Source organism: Sphaerodactylus townsendi, linkage group LG09 (assembly GCF_021028975.2).
Source record: "Sphaerodactylus townsendi isolate TG3544 linkage group LG09, MPM_Stown_v2.3, whole genome shotgun sequence".
Taxonomy (NCBI): Eukaryota; Metazoa; Chordata; class Lepidosauria; order Squamata; family Sphaerodactylidae; genus Sphaerodactylus; species Sphaerodactylus townsendi.
Genome location: NC_059433.1, coordinates 75,559,393 through 75,581,085, shown reverse-complemented (window position 1 = coordinate 75,581,085; position 21,693 = coordinate 75,559,393). Strand labels below are relative to the sequence as shown.

Genomic DNA, 21,693 nt, shown 5'->3' with positions numbered 1-21,693 from the left:
GTAGCTTATGTATTTAGCCGCTTAAAAGTCTCACACCAGGAAAGAAAAGAGATGTTTAGAGCATAATATTTTATCCATCTATTTAAACCATTTGTATTCTGCTTTTTCGCCCACATTAGGGTTCCCAAGGCGAGGAACAATCACCACATAAAAATGAACTTTAATATGAAAATAAAATTTTAAAATATTAAAAACCATTGATGATTGGAAAATTAATGCATGGCAAACAACTAACAGTGCAAGCAGTTACCCCTGTCTAGACTTTTTTTAAATCAAGGGGATTGAATTGGAGTAACTACTTAGGATAGATAGCACTATAACACATTGTGGCTTTCATATACTACAGGGAGTAGTTAACACTGGGCAGGAAAATGCATAGAAATACAGATTTCTATGTATGATGACACTCAGAGTCCTATAGTGAATTGATCCAATGGGCTTAGATCAGACTAACTCTCCATAGGAATGCAGTTATTTTAGCAGTTTGTTTCATGCATCCTCTTAAGACAATCAAGGGTGCACATAGGTGGATTCCACATAGGTCAAATATGGGTGTAGGGCAGTGGTGGGATTCAAATAATTTAACAACTGGTTGTTTACAAGCACCATCTTAACAACAGGTTCTGCCCAAGTGGTGCGAACCTGCTGAATCCCACCACTGGTGTAGGAGGTTATATTTCTAACCGTCCCCCGCAAGACTGAAGGCCCCTTCCGCACATGCAGAATAATGCACTTTAAATCCACTTTCACAATTTTTTGCAAGTGGGTTTTGCTAAAATCCAGTTGCAAACTGCATTGAAAGTGGGTTGAAAGTGCATTATTCTGCATGTGCAGAAGGGGCCTCTGAAACAGAGCTGAAGCCGCATCTTCTACATTCAAAAGAATTCTTGCCGCCCGGCACAACCTGCACCTGAGTCGGCCTCCCTTTCCTTATTGCGAAAGCTATCCCGGGAGAAAACTACATTTCCCAGCAGGCATCGGGCTGATCTTAACGGGCTGCACCAAGGGAGCGTCAGGTGGGTCTTCACCTCCCCCCGTGCAAGATTGCACTTGGTGTCTTCCAAAAGTGGGCTGGTTCTGGCTAGGGAAAGCGGCGGTTGGGGCGGGGCGCTGCAGTTGGAACCTTTTGGAGGGAGAGAAGTTGCATTTCGACCAGGATGCAAAGCACCGATCTGGGCAACCGGGAGGAAGGCAAGATCTGGCACCGCAGGCCTTCCCCAGCAGCACAGCAGGGGTAACCTTACAACAAATTAGTTTTATTTTTCTGTTTTGCTTAGGCCCAGGGTTTTTTAATGGAGCCTCCACTTGCAAGGGCAGTGTACCTTGCATGCCAGGCAGTTGCAAACTGGCAGACTCTGTGCAGATGGGTTTTGCAAAAATGGTTGGCAAACTTATGGTTCTGATAGTGGTTAGGGACCAGACTGATTTTGCCTTACATTAAATAAGTTGGTATCATGTTCTGTGATTGGTGGAAGCTCTTGAGGGTTTCAGATAAAGATCTTTCACGTTACTTTTTGCTTGATCCCTTAGAAGGGAGATTGAAACTGGGATTCTTCATGCTAAGAGGATGCTGTGTCCCTGATCCTCACCCTGGCTTAGCTGCCTTAGCTTTTAAATTATGTTTTTTCCCTCTAACATGCATATTGTTTCATTTTATCCGAGGAGTATACATGCAGAGTGTATTTATCGTCTCCAAAGATCTCATTCCTTTAGGAGTGTAGGCATCTTCTAATGGCCTAAGGAAATTTAGAAGAACTGAGGAATGTTTTCGTACAAGAAAGTTTTGCTTGCTTAGAAAATCTAAACGTTCTTATCTGAGAAAGATTTCGGGACCAACTTAGCTCAGTACAGCCAATCTTGTTTGTTTTTGGTAGTCTTGGGGAGGGTAGTAAGTTCTGCAAAGATCGGGCTGTAAACTTCTTATGTTAAACCACAAAATAAACACAAACAGGTGTGCGGCGTGAAACTGATAACCCAGGAAATAGCACAGCACACCGGCTGGCTGGTAGTGAAAACGTCAATAATTTTACAGGAAGAAAATAAGTTTATTTTCAAATTCAAAAGTCATATATTTGGGTTAAATAAAGATCTTGATTTTTCCTGTCACCTTAACTGAATGCAAGCAGAGTACTTCACACCTGTGATTGATTAGAAAGAACATATAATTACTGTCATTAGGCAGTAGCACACAGACAACACATGGATAGCTAAAGGCTGCGGTCTAAGACATCTTGTCTAATGTAAGTTCATAGAGCAAAACATGTATATATATATTGCTGATGCCATGTAATATGTAATTATGAAAAGTGTCATTTTGATACTAAGAATAATGTTTTATGATATGTTATTATTTTTAGATTACAGCCGGTTGGCTTAATTAAGTTGTAGTAAACTAACATGTTCCTGAAGAAGATGGACGATTGCAAACGCAAATACGCGATTGCGTTTGAATGAATTGAACTATTGAATTATTCATGTCATCATAAATTGAGGCTTGCATTACCGCAGCAGAGCAGCCTACAGACAGTGACGCTTGAATTTCGCAACAGCGGAGCGGCACTCGAACTCTTTGGCAAGATATTGCTGGCACCGCACTCTCTTATGGACTTTTGCAGTTTGCTTTCTGCTGTTTTAGATATATAGCACTGAATAAGGAATGTAGCTTCTTATGAACCATACCTCTTTATGTTTAGGATTTGTGATGCATTTCAGCACATTGCTATGTAAAATTGTACTAACAGTTTGAGAACTTATGTCAATAAGATCCATCTGAGTTTTGAGACTATAGTAGATTATTTATTTGACTATAATTATTGACGTTTTCACTGCCAGCCAGCCGGTGTGCTGCGCTATTTCCTGGGTTATCTGTAAACTTCTTACGTTCTCCTTAGAGTCATCGCAAATATTATTCACAGTACCACGGGCTATCATTCCAAGACGATCCGGTTTTTGCATGTGGCCTTTGACAGCTCTGGAGATTTGCTACTTGCTGGAGACCATCAAGGGAATATCTATGTTTTTAATCTTGTGGGCAACCGGTGGGTGAGATTTGTTTATCTTTAACTCTTCTATTTTTTCCTTGATAATTATATTAATAGTGGGTGTTTAGATGTACAGCTCATACCAATTAATAGTAGGGTGAGCTTTCCTGATGTAGCCGTTCATTTTAAAATGTTACGTCCTGTTTTTCTTCCAAAAAGCAGGGATTAACCTTCCTGTTTACTTGATAAGATCCTATCAGGTCTTTGAATTGGAACAGTGCTATGTCTTCATAAAACCTTTTTAAATCTAATTCTGCGTTAAATATAGCTCTCTATTCATGCTTGCTTGTAATGCCCTGAATTCTTCAGAAATTTTCTAAGCCATTGGGTAAATGAGACCATTCTGCATTTTGTAGGATTGTCTTTTTGCTAATATCTGAAGAGCAAATAATAAGATGTCCCCCCCCTGTTAACATCTGTGGATCCTGCCGTCCCTCCCCTCTTTTAGGGGATTGGTTAGTAGGTCGCCTCTTATTGTATTATTTATTGTATTTGATATTAATACGCTGCTTTTAATGGGGTTTTAATGATTCAAAGACTATAGAGCCATTTACTATGATTTATTTGATGATTTGAGATTTGTTGATTTTATTTTGTGCTCTATTTGTATATTCATGTTCACTGCCCTGAGCCCTTCGGGGGAGGGCGGTATATAAATGTAATAAATAAATAAATATAAATGTCGATGTTGTCGATAGTTGCTGATGGTGTTGTGATGGTTCCTGTCACTTACTTTTTCAAGCTCATGAACGGTAAAATTTTATTTCTACGTACAGGTTTAACTTAGTTCAGCGAACTGCACAAGCTTGCACAGCTCTGGCCTTCAGTCTTCGCCGGAAAACAGAATTCCTTGTCGCTTTGGCTGATTATTCTGTGAAATGCTTTGATACAGGTAAGAGCTCCTGTTTTATGACATTTGTACAGTACTCTAGCTAGAGAGCCAGTGTGGTATAGTGATTAAGAGCAGGTGCACTCTAATCTGGAGGACCAGGTTCAATTCCCCGCTCTGCCACTTGAGCTGTGGAGGCTTATCTGGTGAACTGGATTAGCTTGTGCACACCAACACATGCCAGCTGGGTGTCCTTGGGCTAGTCACAGTTCTTTGGAGCTCTCTCAGCCCCACCCACCTCACAGGGTGTTTGTTGTGAGGGGGGGAAGGGAAAGGAGTTTGTAAGCCCCTTTGAGTCTCCTTACAGGAGAGAAAGGGGGAATATAAATCCAAATCTTCTTCTTTCTTTCTTTTTCTTTATTCAGAACAAAGCATATCTTAATTGTGGTAGTACTTCCTGGCAAGCATCTGCTTGACCATAGGGTAAACTACCTTCAATTAAGCTGTAGAAACAAAACATACAGCCCCATCCAAAGGGCAGGGGGGCAGATCTACCACTGGAAGCTGTGCCAGCAAATTTGTCCTTCCCAAGGCACTTCCTTGGTGGGGCTGTGCCAGCAAATTTGTCCTTCCCAAGGCACTTCCTTGGTGGAGGAGTGGATCTACTGTTTGGCAGCTACTGCAGCCCCCCCAGCACTCCTAACGTGGCACGGAGCACTATGTAACAGCGAGTAAATCACATGACTGAACACAGCCTAGATTTTTTTTTGCTGAAAGCTTCTTTTGTTTTCGTTCTCACTGTAGATACCAAAGATCTTGTTAGCTGGATGAGGGGCCATGATTCTTCCGTGTCCTCAATCTCCGTTCATGGCTCCGGCCGATACGCCCTTACAACCTCTGCAGATACAGCCCAGCTATGGGATCTTGACACCTTCCAGCGCAAAAGGAAGCTGAACGTTCGTCAGTCTGTGGGCATCCAGAAGGTTAGTGCTAGAAAATTCCATGTCTTCTTTACACCATTGGAAGCTGGTGTGGCCCTTGGTTGAGGGAGAGGGAAGAATTGGGCAGCGCAAGACCAATGTATTTTGAGGAACTGCAGTGCCATGACCTGGAAGTTTTTAGTACAATTAGACAGGACCACATCTCCTCTTCGGACTATTTTTGTGGCCCCTTTCTAATCCAGTTGATTTTTCCATGGTTCTTCCCCTGACCAGAGCTTGATGATGGAGCACACAATCAATCTCAGTCTGACATCCCCATAGGTGGAGTGCGGGAGGCCCAGATTAACAACCTGTGGATTTATCCTGATACTAGTTTAATTTGTTGCTGCTAGGGTTACCAGGCCAATCCTGGCCATTGGAAAAGGTTGTGGGTGGGGACATGGAGTCAAAACCACAGAGTTCCCAGCAATTCCTAGAGGTCCCCTGCTTCCAGGAGCAGCAGTGGCGTAGTGGTTAAGAGCAGGTGTACTCTAATCTGGAGGAACCGGGTTTGATTCCCGGCTCTGCCGCCTGAGCTGTGGAGACTTATCTGCAGAATTCAGATTAGCCTGTACACTCCAACACATGCCAGCTAGGTGACCTTGGGCTAGTCGCAGTTCTTCTGAGCTCTCTCAGCCCCACCCACCTCACAGGGTGTTTGTTGGGAGGGGGGAGGGTAAGGAGTATGTAAGCCCCTTTGAGTCTCCTACAGGAGAGAAAGGGGGGATATAAATCCAACTCTACTTCTTCTTCTTCCCTTCTGAGTTTTTCCTAGAAGCAATGTAGGGAAGAAGCAGTTGTCGTCTTTTTCTTTTCTCTAATTTCCTCCTGCTTCTTTTCAAAGCCTTGCTGGTCAACTGCAGTTACTGGTGGGAGATTTCTCACCATGAGTCATACAAAATCATTGTACAAGTTATTTTCATATCACAGGTGTTACACATCAATTACATAGATGGTGGTATGTTCAAAATTAAGCACCAATAATACAGATCCAGCCAGATTGAATAATAATGGCGAGATCAAATGGAGAAACAACAGACTGCACCGATGTCACATTTTGACAGAGCTGCTTCCTCCTGTGACAAGTTAACAATCATTGGAAATTCTAAATATTGACAGTATAAGGGAAATAAATCTATTACATACATGTGCTCTTAAGTATGCATCATTTTTTTTTTTTGAAGTACAGAGTCTCTCTTCCAGACTGGTATATGGTTTCTTAACAGAAGTTTCATGTAATAAATACAACTAACCATCATACATACATTAAAGCAAGTAATACATACCGGTACTCTCAAAATACAAGAGGCTGTAATATGAAAGTAACTTGTATAATTTTGTATGATTTTTTGTGAATCTAACATATATTAGTCATTTGAGAATTTTTGTGCTCCTTTTTAAACTTGTTATACTCAGTACAGCTTTGTGCTTTTCTCTTTTAACCTTGATACTCCCCTTTTCTGGGTTTCTCACCTTAGCAGAAGGCCTGGCAGCAGGGCCAAAGTGCGGGGGAACTGGGCCCGGGGCGCTCCTGTGCCCTGCGCCCCTTCCACGCCCCAGAATGCCCCCGCACACACCCCATCCATCCCCTTGACGCTACACCACTGTCTGGCAGCTCCTTCGCTCATGGTATCCTTTCTGGTCATAGAAGAAGGCCGAGACTAGAGGGAGATCTGTTCTCTTTGAGAAGCTGAAATACGGCTCTGGTAAGCTATGGACAAACAGCGCATTTAAAAATACAATGTTAAGGTGATCTTTGCTGCCCTTTTAGGTCTTCTTCCTCCCACTAAGTAACACCATCATCAGCTGCTTTAAAGATAACTCAATCTTTGCCTGGGAATTCGACACTCTCCATTGCAAGTACCAGTTGCCATCCCCAATAGAAGGTTCCTCCTTGCGTTATAAAGTTTTTGCTGCTACACGGTACGTTGTGATCTCCACGTGGGCAAAAGTCCTTCATTATGATTATTGTTTTTCTGATGTTCTCTCTGTATGCTTCTGAGCCAGAAGTGGGCAGCCTGTCTGATCCAAGTGCCCAAGTGCACAGTTTGTAGGGGTGTTGTTGTGACATTGGATTGCCAACCTCCAGGTGAAGCCTGAAGCTCTCCAGGAATTACATCTTGTCTTCAGACCACAGATATGCAGGGGTCTGCAACCTGCGGCTCTCCAGATGTTCATGGACTACAATTCCCATCAGCCCCTGCCAGCATGGCCAATTGGCTGGCAGGGGCTGATGGGATTTGTAGTGCTTGTAGTCCATGAACATTTGTAGTCCATGAACATCTGGAGAGCCGCAGGTTGCAGACCCCTGTTCTAGTCGTTCTCCAGGGCCATTTCAGGTAAGGAAGATGGTGCAGTAGGGTAAGGCTTAAGCCCCCAACCCACGTGTTTCCAATTTGAGTTAGGCTTCCACACACTTGGAAGTTTTCTGCTGCCTCAGAGATTAGGACCTGGAGTAGTGGATTCAACGTGCAGGAAAAGAGATTCCACCTAAACATGAAGAAGAACTTCCTGGCTGTCAGGGCTGTTCGACAGTGGAATCCACTGCCTCGGAGAGTGGTGGAGTCTCCTTCTTTGGAGGTTTGTTTTTAAAGGCTGGATGAACATCTGTCAGGAGTGCTTTGATTGTGTGTTCCTGCATGGCAGGGGGCTTGAACTTGATGGCTCTTGTGGTCTCTTCCAACTCTATGATTCTATGATACTTAGTAGAATTTAATTCTCAAGACATCATCTGGTGGGACCCCAAGTGTGGCAGACGTGGGGGCCAGAGGGAGCTCAGTGCATGATGAACCATGAAATTTAGTTTGGCCTTTGGTTGGGCAGGGCTGGAAGTCACGCCCTGCTCACAGTTCATCCTTCAGGCCAGCATCTTAGCAAGTAAACTTGGAACGGAGGAAATCGGCTTAATTCAAGCTGTGTGTTGTTTTGGTGCTGCAGAGACGGCCGTGTCCTGGCCGCTGGTGGCAAATCGAATCACCTTCACTTGTGGTGTTTGGAGTCCAGGCAGCTGTTGAGGATAATCCAGATGCCGACCAAAGTGCGATCAGTTCGCCACCTGGAATTCCTTGTGGACAGTTTTGATGGCGGCTCTAATCAGGTCAGTAGCAGACTTTGAAGCCAAGGGAAAGTCTCGGGTTCCCCAGGCTTCAGCCATGGAAATATCCTTTCTTCTGAATTCCGACTGAAGAAGAACTATGACCAGCCCAAGGTCACCCAGCAGGAATGTAGGATTGGGGAAACAAATCCGGTTCACCAGATAAGAGTCTGCCACTCATGTGGAGAAGTGGAAAATCAAACCCAGTTCTCCAGATTAGAGTTCACTCTTTTAGTGCTCTTAACCATTACACCAAGCTGGCTCCTACTGCACTGGCTGTAGGCACTCTTACACCTGAAAAGGTGTGCAAGAGTTATCTTCTGTGGAGCTCAACGTTGGTGTTTCTGTATGAGCTGCTGTTCTGCATGTAACTTAAACAGCAGCTAGTCCAAAGCAGTGATCTGTTCTGAGATACAATGGGTGGCGTACTCTGGGCCTGGGTATCTGTCCTGAAGCTCCATGAGTGGGGGGGAAGATGTGTGGCAATTTTGTGTCTGATGCAGTGGTACCATAGACGCAACTGTTTCCAGCAGAAAAGAAATGGAAAAGACCCAAAGCAGAACAACAATTCCTGCAGAGCTGCACTTGGGTCAGTTCTGGGAAACTATTGGCCATGGTAGTAAACTCTAGTGTCTTGGGAGGAACTAGCTGTTGTTTTGTGCCACGTTGTTCATAATTGAGTCGAGTAACATAGAAAAAGGAGAAGAATTGGATTTATATTCCCCCTTTCTCTCCTGTAAGGAGACTCAAAGGGGCTTACAATCTCCTTTCACTCCCCCCCCCCACAACAAACACCCTGTGAGGTGGGTGGGGCTGAGAGAGCTCTGAAGAACTGTGACTAGCCCAAGGTCACCCAGTTGGCCTGTGTTGGAGTGCCCAAGCTAATCTAGTTCACCAGATAAGCCTCCACAGCTCAAGTGGCCGAGCGGGGAATCAAACCCAGTTCCCCAGATTAAAGTGCACCTGCTCTTGACCACTACACCACTGCTATGCTAGCAAAGTTCACAATTAGCAAAGGTGCAAGCAAAGTTCCCCCTTTCCTTTGTTCATGATTCTGTTGTGATGTGACTTCCTATCTCTTTTTGGCAATGCGGCAATGACTTGTTTCCCTGCACGACAGTAAACAGCAGTCTTAAGCCGAGTTACATCCTTTTAAATCCATTGAAATGGATTGGCTTATTGGCTGTGTAATAATTCTAATATGCCTATCCCATTCCCAACGTTGTTTAATCAAAAGTAACCCCCACTTAACTTCACTGTGGCTTAGATTCAAGCCCAGGAATGCTAAATCACTCTCTTGATAGAATTCGTACCCGTTTTACCCCAAGCAAGCTTCGTGACGCCTGCTTGCTTACGTATTGTAGGTTCTTGGGGTGCTGAGTCAAGATAGCATCATGAGGTTTATCAACGTACGGACATGCAAGCTTATCTTTGATGTTGGCAGCCACGAGGACGGAATTGGCTCGGCTGCCCTCAGCCCCAATGGAAGATATGTTGCAGCAGTCATGGAGAACGGCAGCCTTAATGTATACAGTATCCAGGCTCTGACGCAAGAGTTGAATAAGGTCAGTTCCACAAACAGTGGAAACCCACAAAGATATGCATGAAGGCTTCAGGTCTGGACATTCTTGCAGTTTTGGCACCTTGAGGGAAACATGGTACCTTGTTGCCCCTGCAAGGCCGGGGGCCCTTGCACCAAAAAGCTAAATTTTCCTGTAAAGGGGCTGTGCTGACCGCGAGTTAGAGCTGTGTCTGCTGTAGCTTGGACTTTGGCTGTTAGAACAGTCAACTCAATATAATCCTCAGGCTCTCTGGATTCTGTGTAGACAGCAGTGAAGAGGAAAATTTACCTCAGGTTGAGGCTCTGAGCCTCTGCTCTGTCATTTTCAGGCTGTCACTGAACAGTCCAAAATCTTTTTTTCCAGCCTCCCCCACCTTTGTTTAAAGTGGTCGACGAGCCTTCCAAAGGCGCACCCAAGCTGACTGTGAGAGTGGCGTCTGGAAGGCCAGAGAGGCCTTGGAAACCAAGAGAGAACAAAGTCCATACTAAAATGCTTCGACTGCAACCAAACGCCTCGCTTGACAATAAAGAGGTAGGAGCATGTTTGTCATGCACCTTCCTTATGAGGAGAGGCTGCAGCGTTTGGGACTCTTTAGTTTGGAGAGGAGACGTCTGAGGGGGGATATGATTGAAGTCTATAAAATTATGCATGGGGTAGAAAATGTTGACAGAGAGAGGGAAAATTCTCTCTTTCTCACAATACTAGAACCAGGGGTATCTCATTGAAAAGCGCTGGGCTGGGGAAGAATTAGGACTAATAAAAAGGGAAACACTTCTCTGCATAAACGTGCTGCATTGGACAGGTGGTTGGAATATGCTGCCACAGGAGGTGGTGATGGCCACTAACCTGGATAGCTTTAAAAAGGGCTTGGACAGATTTATGGAGGAGAAGTCAATCTATGGCTACCAATCTTGATCCTCCTTGATCTCAGATTGCTAATGCCTTAGCAGACCAGGTGCTCAGGAGCAGCAGCAGCAGAAGGCCATTGCTTTCATATCCTGCTATGTACAGAGTCTCCACATAGGGCACCTGGTGGAGCCAATTACCTGCGAGTAGCAGAATGCTGGACTAGATGGACTCTGGTCTGATCCAGCAGGCTAGTTCTTATGTTCTTATGTTCAGGGTGGCCCAAGTTTTCCTCTCTGAAGATCCAAATGAGAGACACTAATTAACATGGAGGAAAGTCCTCTTGCCCTACTATAGGCTGCATGCTCCCCATTAATTTCAATAGGTGAACTAGCCACTGGATTACATCACTTGAGTCACGTGTGTGTCTGTCTGAATGCTTCCCTTGGAGTCTACTCAAATCCAAAGTGGCCATCCCACCTTACCTCAGTGATAGCACATCCCTTGGACACATTAACAATGAACGTTCATCTTTCCAGTGCCTGGAATGAGTCTGCAAAAAACACAAATCCCTCATGGGATTAAGTATGGAACATTTCCCCCTCTGAGATTAAAGGTCTTGATTGACTCCTCAGTCAGGAAAGCGTCTCTACCTCCACCTTATTTTATTTAGTGGTAATTTAGACTAAAATGATGACTTCCCTAAAGTCAAGATATTTAGAGAGCCGTGCTCTCTCCCATTCTAGGTGACACTTACCCCAGGTCAGTTGAAAAAGGCTTAGTTGTTAGGTGTTCTCTAGTTTCAAGTCCACTTCAAACTAGTTTGAAGTTTAGTTCAGTCTTTAGTTTGAAGTCCACTCTCTGGCAGGGAGATGGGAACGGCCCTGTTTGAGAGTATCACTTTCCTGTTAACCAGTAAGCTAGGCCGATAGCTCTTTACATTTGCCTCAGGCACCAGAACTGTGTTTAGCAGAGCGGCCACTTTGGGGACGGAAGCAATTGGATTTGTAAGGCAATAGATGACATTGAAGGGAATAAAGAAGAAATGACTGTGGAGAGCAGGAGGGAATCGTGGCAAGCATCAAAATCATTTATATAGGTGGAAAAATTCAAAATGGAGGAGAGAGGCAGGAGGAAAGAGGCCAGCAAAGCGGGCAACGGTGTCATTATCCTCTGTGCAGGGAAACTACTTTGGTCCTGTTTTTTAGAATGACCTGCCAGATGGATTGAACAAGAAACGACTGCAGGCCTTACTGAAGGGTTTCGGGGAGTATCCAGCCAAATACAGGTGCGTTCCTTGACCTTAATCTCTCGTTTTCTCCCGGTCGATCAAAACGGGCCCAACTCTGTAAATCTGTCTCATGATTGCAGGATGTTTATTTGGCGGTCCTTGCTCCGGCTTCCAGAAAATCACCTGGCGTTCAGCAGCCTGTTGGATAAAGGGACCCATTCGGCGTTTGTGCACCTTCAGAACGAATACCCTATTAAAAGCCGGAAGCTTTTGAGAGTCTTACAGAGGTAATTCCAGAAGGGCGGCCATGTTAACCTGCAGGAACAAAATAAAACACAGAGCTCAGTGGACCATTCGGCGTTTAACAGCATTTATTCCACCAAGGCTTGTGGTGGAATAAAGTCTGTTAGGTCTCTAAAATGTCACGGGACTCGTGTTTTTATTTTGCAGTGGTAACGCTGTAGTTGTCATGGCAGAAGATGGTGCTGTGATTTATAACGTTTCACTGGGCAGTCGTCTGTACGAATGTTAATTCGAACAAGGCCTTGTGGACAACTTTTGTTGAAATCATCTGAGGTGTGACTTGAAGCAACCCATAGTATTCCATTATCTTGGCTTTTCAGTCCGGGCATTGGTGCTGTCTTCTCTCCAGCCACTAGGAGGCAGCATTTCCTTTTTCCCCATACATAGAGTTAGAGCAGGTTAGACTGTCACCCTGTCTTTCTCCCACTTTTTCCTTTCCTTCCACAAGTTCAGGATGGCATACCATGCTTTCCACACCATTACTTTATCCTCACAATAACCCTGTGAAGTCGGGGAGGCTGAGACACAGCAACTAATCCAAAATCACCCACTGCATTTCATGACCTTTGCAGTAAACGGTCACATGTTCCTGGCCTAGGCTAGTGCTCAGTTTAATCTTGGCTTCCCCATCAGCAGTGGAGGAGCTGGGAGCTGCCTGGGTCAGCCCTAGGTCTGTGGATATCAGTTTCCATGCTGGCCTCATGGCCGTCTCTGCCTTCCCTTCCCTGTGAGTGGCACACAGAAGAGGGTGCCTGCAGTAGACCTGTGTGAATACCTGCACTCAGTGGTGGGATTCAGCACGTTCGCACCACTTCGCCAGAACTGGTTGTTAAAATGGTGCTTGTAAACAACCAGTTGTTAAATTATTTGAATCCCACCACCGAAACCGGTTGTTAAAATTATTTGAATCCCTGCACTCCTGATGTGACTTGCTTCAAAATATTTGCTACCAGTCCTGGGTTCCTCTGCGATGATTGACAAGCAGTAGAGCAAAGTAGGGGTAGTACAACTGTGACTCCTCCCACCTTTGCCCATTCCCCCTCCCCACAAGTGGAAGAGAAGCCACACCCATCCCAGCTGTAGCCATCCACAAGATTTCTCAGCGAGTTCTGCTTGGGGAGGAACTAGATCAGGGGTCTGCAACCTGTGGCTCTCCAGATGCTCATGGACTACAATTCCCATCAGCCCCTGCCAGCATGGCCAATTGGGATTTGTAATCCATGAACATCTGGAGAGCCGCAGGTTGCAGACCCCTGAACTAGATCCATTGGCCTCACTGGATCCTCTAAGGAGAATGTCGCTGTAATAATGCATAGTTTTAATACAGATAGAAATTTGGACAGGTGGCTTTTGTTACAAGGGATTTTTCAGCCTTCTCGGCCAGTGTTGCACTTAAGAGCACTTCTGCTCATTGAAAAGGGTCTTGGACTCTGAAGCATCCTTTGCAGTTCCTTTGCTCTGCAAGATTTTTTTCCCCTAAGCTGTTCCTTTTCTCTGTTGCACAGGACATTGTCTTCTCTAGCTCACTGGTCTGCCATCTTTGGCGAGATGCCCTACATTCCACTTCTGGCCTTCCCTTTTGTCAAACTCTTCCAGAACAACCAGCTGATCTGCTTTGAAGTGGTGGCTACTGTCATAGGTAAGGCAGGATTTCCAAAAAGGAGGACAACCCATCTGCACCAGTGGGCATCCTTGGCTTTATGTGTTTTGGTCATTGTTTTAAATGGCTTATATTCATTTATTTGTATTTTAAAGCAACTGTTCGCCTCCTTGGGTACCCTAAATTGGGTGGAAAGGTGGCATATGAATGTTTCCAATAAATACAATATTAGAACGTTATATAAAATGGTGCCAAAGGTCACCTAGAGAGTTGGGGGAAGAAGTGGGATTGGATGCAAAAATTTCCTGGTCCCCTGCTGAGCCACTACACCACAGCAGTGTAGTAATTATGTGACTGAAATTCCTGGCGTACGATAAAAACAGCAATGCTCTCAGCAAAGAGGTCATCTCTCGAGCAAATTCCATGATAGGATTGATTCACATGTTGGAGGACAAGCAAGCACAATGTGTATATCCTATCATACATCCTCTCCTTTCTACTAATGATAAAAAGCTGGACCAGTTGTAGCTTCCTGGAATTTTTACCTGGCGAAGGAAATGCCTGCATTCACCTCCACATGTTGCAGTTCATCTTCTAATTTACAGCCTGACCCTAGTGGGGGGACCCGATAAAATGTCACTTCTTTGCCATTGCTAGACAGTGTCTCTAGATGCTGTTTTTGTTTTCCAGGGTGATGTAGTGGTTAAGAGCAGGTGCACTCTCATCTGGAGAACCGGGTTTGATTCCCCTCTTGGCCACTTGAGCTGGCTTACCTGGTGAACTAGATTAGCTTGGGCACTCCAACACATGCCAGTTGGGTGACCTTGGGCTAGTCACAGTTCTTTGGAGCTCTCTCAGCCCCACCTACCTCGCAGGGTGTTTGTTGTGAGGGGGGGAAGGGAAAAGCGTTTGAGTCTCCTTACAGGAGAGAAAGAGGGGATATAAATCCAACTCTTCTTCTTTCCCAGTGAACTGGTGCCAGCACTGGTTTGAGTTTTTCCCCAATCCTCCCATCAATGTCCTGAGCATGGTGGAAAACCTCTTGGCGCACCACGACAAAGAACTGCTGCAGCATCTGATGAACTGGAGTATCACATCACAGGTAACATTTCAATGGGGTTTTGAGAAGAAGGAAGAGGCAACAGGGTGAGATGACTGGGTGTACAAGCATCCCAAAGCAGGAGGGAGTTAGGACCATTTGTTCAGCTTAAGGACCATCTCAGTAGGAGTGTTTTTTACTGTTCTTACTGACCCAAAATACCCTCTAGCTGCTGCTTAGGGTCAAAAATTATCCTATACAAGGAGCTGGGGGGGGGGGGGCTGTATCTTGCTTACTCCTGTTCAGTTCTTGTGGGCCTGATTAATGTTCTTGGAGGCAAAGGAAGTTTGTTATTTTCCCCTAACTGGAGACCATTATTCATTGTCAGTGTTGCCACAAACAATTTGCCCTTGTTGAAATAGGAGTTCCTTCCGGGCTAGCAAGCTGCAGAAGCTTTTTTGTGACCATAGTTCCTGTGGGCAAGTGGGCCAGTGACATTGCTGCTGTCCAGAATCCCAGCCTGCTTCACACGTGCAGGACTGAGGTGGTAGAATGAGCTTCCTGCTTCGGTGGTGGGTGGTGGGATGTGTGGCATTTTGGAATGCATCCCTGGACTTAGAAGCTCCCTGCAGTTATGAGATCAGTACAGCAAACAAAGCAGAAAGGTAGAACCTCTGCTTTGGTTGTGTTCATTTTCTGCTTACGTGCATATTTTCTATGTGCAGGGTCCGCTCTGGAATTCATCACCTGCAGGCTGAGGCAGGGCAATCTGTCCCACTGCCTCATTCCCACTGCACTCTTCATAAGTGAATCTGGTTCAAGGCTGTGGCTAGCAAACACTGCCGGCAGTCTCAGGGCTCTTTAAAAACGAACGAACGGGTGAAATCTTATCCAGGCCATAAAGATTTTGTTAGCCTCAAAGGTGCCACAAGGCTTCGGTGTGTTTAGCCTCAGCAAAGCGGCTGTATTCTCTGTGAGTTTGGACTTCTTCTATAATCCTAGTCTGCCTTTTCTGAAGAAGGCTAATGCTGTTACTTCAGAGGGACATGCCATTGTGGCCTGTACTGGCAGGTGAAAACTTACTTCATCTCTGAACATGTGTTCGGGGATTAAGTGTGTGTCTGGATTCCTGAAGAACCATCCTTTCCCTCTGCCAAGACATAGAAGGGCTGTTCCTCAGTGAAGTAGGCCAATCTGGGCTCATGCATTTAAGAAGCGGAGGGTTTTTCGTGAGGAAAAGTTATGCTTGAATGTAAAGATCTATTGTTAACAGCGAGCTTCTTGTCACTGAGTCTACAACTAACTCCTGTCTTGTCCGAACTACCTCAGGTATACGCTTGGCCGCTTCTAGAAACCATGTTCTCTGAGGTCCTGACAAGGGAAGAATGGCTGAAAATGTTTGACAACGTCTTCTCCAACCACCCTTCGTATCTCCTGATGCTTGTTGCTGCTTACGTGATATGTTCCAGAGCTCCTCTGCTTCACTGTAATCAGAAAGAAGACTTTGAGGTAAACATTTCACTATCTAAGATGGCTAGGTTATATATATCCTGAGTACCTTTGTTCTGGGAGCCAGGGCTGTATGACATGCACAACCCAACCTCCATCATAGGTTTTATGCATTTGATTACAAGCGAAGAAAAAGAGTTTGGATTTATATCCCACCTTTCTCTCCTGTAAGGAGACTCAAGGTGGCCTACAAGCTCCTTTCCCTTCCTCTCCCCACAACAGACACCTCGTGAGGTAGGTGGGGCTGAAAGTGTTCAGAGAGAACTGGGACTAGCCCAAAGTCACCCAGCGGGAATGCAGGAGTGCGAAAACACATCTGGTCCACCAGATAAGCCTCAGCCACTCAAGTGGAGGAGTGGGGAATCAAACCCGGTTCTCCAGATTAGAATCCACCTGCTCTTAACCACTACACCATGCTGTAGTTCAGTCGTAAATGGTTGTTTCAGTTTGCGGAGGGGGTTTGTACATTTTATTGTTTGTTCTGTTTGTATTGAAACCTGCCTCAAGTTCTGTAAGGTAAAAAGGTGGCTGATAAAGACTTTAAATAAATTTTAAAAAAACAAAATTCGTGGCCACGCTCCATAATAACATCAAGTGTGCATGATCTGACCTCCTCCCCGCCTCTGCTGGTCCAATCAACCAGGTGAGCAGATTTGGGGAAAAATTTAACAGTACAGAGTGTTCCCTCTGCGAATTTGTGTGCAGTGACGTAAGAGGTTAAGAGCTCATATATCTAATCTGGAGGAACCGGGTTTGATTCCCAGCTCTGCCACCTGAGCTGTGGAGGCTTATCTGGGGAATTCAGATTAGCCTGTACACTCCCACACACGCCAGCTGGGTGACCTTGGGCTAGTCACAGGTTCTCGGAGCTCTCTCAGCCCCACCTACCTCACAGAGTGTTTGTTGTGAGGGGGGGAGGGCGAGGAGATTGTATGCTCCTTTGAGTCTCCTGCAGGAGAGAAAGGGGGGATATAAATCTTCTTCTTCAGCAAAATTATCTTTGTTGCAGTATTTCTTCCATCACCGGAACAACTTGGATATCAGCACCATGATGAAAGAGGCCTACCATCTCATGGAGTGCACCCCAGCAGAAATCCACCCCCAGCGTATGCTGGAAGACTTTGTGCCCCTGACTAAGGGGCAGTACCCGATTTTTAACAAGTATCCCCAGTTCATCGTGGATTACCAGTCTCAAGAGCGAGAGCGGATCAGGCAGGATGAAATCGAGTATCTCAGAGAGAGGTATCACTTGAAATGGGGGAGCCAGGGGTCGCTTTCTCTTGCGTCTTTAAAAAAGAAAAGAAAGAATTGCCTGCAGGTGAGGTGGGGAAGAAGAATCAGAATCCAGAGCAAGTTGGGCTTAAAGATGATCTAAGTCGATATTAAGATAGAAGGTTACAGTATGTGAATTATATACCAAAGGACGAAAACTGTAACAGTGGGTTAAAATATAATTCAACACGTGAACATTCCAAGCATGCGTTGTACATACATTTCCACAAAGGAAATAACAAATAGGAACCTATCCCTTTAAGAAGGATCGTAACAGAGCGGAAAAGCAGAACAAAAGTAGCCTCTGTAGTTGACAGAAGCCTATGCAGCTACAAAGCCGTGATTTACACATTAAGTGCAACATTTTCAGTTTGTTTAGACAAAAACGCACTTCACAATTACTGACCCTTTTTCAAGTTCCTGGAGTGGACCACTCAATCCGTGCTTAGCGCTACTTCAGAAAAATTACCTGGAGGTTTCTGACTTTGCCCCAATTGTTGCTTCTTATGAAGTCTTCTATACTTTGCAAAAAAAAAAAACCCTTTTAATGTTAAATGCAATTTTCATGTCTGTCTTGTGCGTTAGCCAGAGAGAATGGCAGATACGAGAGCAGAGGCAGATATGAGAGTTGCCTCAGTATAACCTGAGAGTTGCAATAGATCAAAGGGATCATCTTGCATTTAACATTAAAAACGTTTTGAAAAGTGTATCCAAGGTTTCATAAGAAGCGATTGGGACAAGGACAGAAATCTCCAGCGTGGTGTAGTGGTTAAGAACAGGTGCACTCTAACCTGGAGAATTGGGTTTGATTCCCTGCTCTGCCACTTGAGCTGTGGAGGCTTACCTGGTGAACTAGATTAGCTTGGGCACTCCAACACAGGCCCGCTGGGTGACCTTGGGCTAGTCACAGTTTTTTGGAGCTCTCTCAGCCCCGGGGGGAAGGGAAAGCAGTTTGTAGGCCCCCTTGAGTCTCCTTACAGGAGAGAAAAGGGGGATATAAATCCAACTCTTCTTCTATGCACATATCCTGAACTTGCTCTGTGGCCAACTTGGCCATCTCTAGCAGACAACCTCTGCCCCATCACACACACCCTGTGCACTCAAGGGCGCATTCAACTAACATGGCGAGTTTGACGTACTTCTCTCAAACACATTTGTCCCAAGTTTACACTAGCTGGTCAGATTGGGGGCTAGAGTTGTACAAATAGTAGAAAGCGAACGTAAAGACAACTTCCAGCTTATGCAGAGACTTGCTTTGACGTTTCTGCTGAAGGCAGGAAAGTGTGGCATGATTCTCTACCTGCAGGCAACTGATCCACGAGGTGGAAGCCAAAGCTGTCCAGCAGAGGGTGGATGATGAAACGTGGTATCGGAAGCAGGACCTGTTGCGTGAGGCCGAGGAGCAGAGGCGGAAGATTTTGCTGAAGGAAGAGGAGAAACTGGTGGAGCAAAGGCAGAGGTGCTTTCCGTTCTGGGCTTATCTGGTGAACCAGATGTGTTTCCGCGCTCCTACATTCCTGCTGGGTGACCTTGGGCTAGTCCAGGGGTGTCCAACTCTGGTGCCCCAATTGGCCATGCTGGCAGGGGCTGATGGGAATCGTAGTCCATGAACATCTGGGGCACCAGAGTTGGACACCCCTGGGCTATTCACCTTCAGAACTCTCTCAGCCCCATTTACCTCACAAGGTGTCCGTTGTGGGGAGAGGAAGGGAAAGGAGCTTGTAAGCCACCTTGAGTCTCCTTACAGGAGAGGAAAGTGGGGTATAAATCCAAAACTCTTCTCGTTTGGTAGAAAGGTAACATTCTAAGAGCCTTTTTCCTGCCGTGTTTTAGATGCGATGCCTCCAGTAGAGGTTTTGCCATATCATCTGCATGTAGGCCAGTTCAAGTGTGGCCTCAGTGGTAGTAGTCCTCGACTTCCAAAGAGAGTCTTTCTTGCTCTTTTTGCTTTAGATGGAGCAGTTCATGGAACCAGCACTGAGAACATCCGCGAGAACTCGCTGCTGCTGCTGCTTCAAGGAAAATGATGCGTCCTTTTAATTATTGTTTTCTTTTTCCCTTTGAAGGCTGGCTGCAGTCAAGCGAGAGCTGAAAGTAAAGGAGCTGCAGTTACTGGAAGCTGCAAGGAGGCGCTTTCTGAAATACCAGCAAGACCAGCGGGAAATGGAGCTGAAATAACAGGCCTCGAAGCGCGACGAACAGTTAAAGAAAGGTAAATCTCAAGCCAAGAGGCGTAGCTTGGCAAAGTCAATACATTGAAGGTTGACTGCTAGTTGCGGCTGTTTTCGGTCTGCTCACTTGCTGGGTTTAATCTCACTGGAATCTGCAAACTGAATGGGGTTAGGTTCTGCTAAAGGCTTTTAGAGGTGACTGTTGTGGGTTTTCCAGGCTGTGAAGCCACGGCCCGTTAGTTTCAGCTTCCGACGTTTCTCCGGCATCTATGACTGCTATCTTCAATGTCATGGCAGGATGTGTTTCTCTGAATAGATGTGGGCAAACGTTAGGAGCTAAAACTACCAGACCACGGTCACGCAGACAACAGCCAGTTAATTCTGACTGCAAAACCCTTCAGCTTCTAGAAGCTGAGAAGGGGTTGGCCTGAGTGAATCTCCTCAGAATTAGAGAGGAGAACCTTATTTAGCTCAAGTCCCGGGCTTTTCCTTATGTTCTAAATCTTTGCCCTTCTCCCTTTACATACGTCAGTGATCCGCCTTTCATTTTTCTGCAGCATCAACTGAGCCAAAAGCAATGCACAGAAACAGCAGGAGTCTGTCTCTTCAGGAACAATAAACCCCTGCAGCTGTCTTAGATCAGATCAGGTTATTGGTCCGTCTAGTTCAGCATTCTCTGCTCTTATTGGCAGCAGTTCCCTAGGGTCTCAGACAAAGGAAGGTTTTTCGCAGTCCTTTTCGCCGGACTGCCAATGATCAGCCAAAAGAACCGCCTGGAGCACAGGTGTCAAACTCACGGCCCTCCAGAAGTTATGGACTACAGTTCCCATCATCCCCTGCCACCATCATGCTGGCAGGGGATGATGGGAACTGTAGTCCATAACATCTGGAGGGCCATGAGTTTGACACCTATGGCCTGGAGGATCTTCTCCATTAGTGGCTCGTTTCCCAAAGATTGGGGTGTGACTTCTTGAGCCTAGGAGAGGTGAGAGAGACTCCAATACCTGAATAGCTGGATGTAGTGGTTAAGAGCACATGGACTCTAATCTGGAGAACTGGGTTTGATTCCCCACTTCTTCACATGAATGATACTTATGTGGTGTACCGGATTTGTTTCCCTGCTCCCACACATGAAGCCTGCTGGGTGACCTTGCGGTAATCCCGTGGTGGCGAACCTTTGGCACTCCAGATGTTATGGACTACAATTCCCAATTGGCCATGCTGGCAGGGGCTGATGGGAATTGTAGTCCATAACATCTGGAGTGCCAAAGGTTCGCCACCACTGGCTAGTCTCTCAAAACTTGCTCAGCCCCACCTGCCTCACAAGGAGCCTGTTGTGGGGAGAGGAATGGACAAGGAGGTGGTAAGCCATCTTGAGTTTCCTTACAGGAGAGAAGGGAGGATGTAAATCCAAACTCCTCTTCATCAGCCTCCCAAGCTCAAAAAAGTTTACCTTTGTTGGTCTTAATTTGGGGGGAAGTTCTTGCTGGGAAGTTCCTGTTGGATTGGGTCTCATTTGGGTTTCTATTTCTCCCCCACCCCTGACCCTGTGATTTCATCGTTAAATTCCAAATTTTCAGTAGAAAAGAACACGTTCACCTTTTTTTCCCCACTTCGGACATCCATTTCACTCTTTCGGCATTCCTGCATAATCTGTCCTAGGCATCTATGAGAGATCGAGAGACGGCCGCCACCATTCGAGACGTAGAGGTGCAGGAGATGGAGCTCGCAGCTCAAAGGCGGCTTTTTGAACAGGTGTGTGTGTATGCTGCATGGTAACACGGGAAGGTGCCTTCTATCAGAGGGTATCATGTCAAGGTCAGTGCTGTCAACTTGGATTGGCACTGGCTACCTAGGGTCTTCCACATCACCGACTGGCTGGTTCTTTTAACTGGAAGTGCCAAGGATTGAACCTGGAACCTTCTGCATGCAAAGCAGAAGCACTACTGCTGAGCTACGGCTTTCCTCCTTATGAGGAATATGAGTCTCAGTTCTATCCTGTTTCAAACTCACCTAGGCTGCATTCCGCGACATTGAGTAAAATAGGTCTTCACTCCAGTTCCCCCTTTGAGAAGGGTACCCTTCCAACCTAGGTCGAAGTCATTGTTGTTCCCCACTGCAACCAGCTTGATCCCAGCTCGGAGGGCGGAATCATCCTGTGCCTCTTCGCCGCTCCGTTCCGATTGGCTACTGTTCTACGCCATGTTCCTGCCTCT

At 45.8% G+C, this 21,693-nt stretch overlaps 1 protein-coding gene across 1 annotated transcript in view; it reads left to right on the top strand.

Moving 5' to 3' along the window:
- The first annotated feature begins 1,121 nt into the window (after positions 1–1,121).
- The window catches only part of TBC1D31 (TBC1 domain family member 31), a 28,762-nt gene continuing 8,190 nt past the window's right edge, over positions 1,122–21,693 (top strand). The window contains 18 exon segments of the mRNA XM_048508383.1: positions 1,122–1,234; positions 2,892–3,038; positions 3,818–3,933; positions 4,675–4,853; positions 6,622–6,773; positions 7,788–7,947; positions 9,309–9,509; positions 9,870–10,037; positions 11,561–11,640; positions 11,724–11,870; positions 13,392–13,525; positions 14,455–14,588; positions 15,855–16,034; positions 17,044–17,276; positions 18,613–18,765; positions 19,373–19,507; positions 20,189–20,198; positions 21,140–21,232. Of these exon segments, the coding sequence (XP_048364340.1) occupies positions 1,158–1,234; positions 2,892–3,038; positions 3,818–3,933; positions 4,675–4,853; positions 6,622–6,773; positions 7,788–7,947; positions 9,309–9,509; positions 9,870–10,037; positions 11,561–11,640; positions 11,724–11,870; positions 13,392–13,525; positions 14,455–14,588; positions 15,855–16,034; positions 17,044–17,276; positions 18,613–18,765; positions 19,373–19,507; positions 20,189–20,198; positions 21,140–21,232 (2,499 nt within the window). The 5' untranslated portion in view covers positions 1,122–1,157.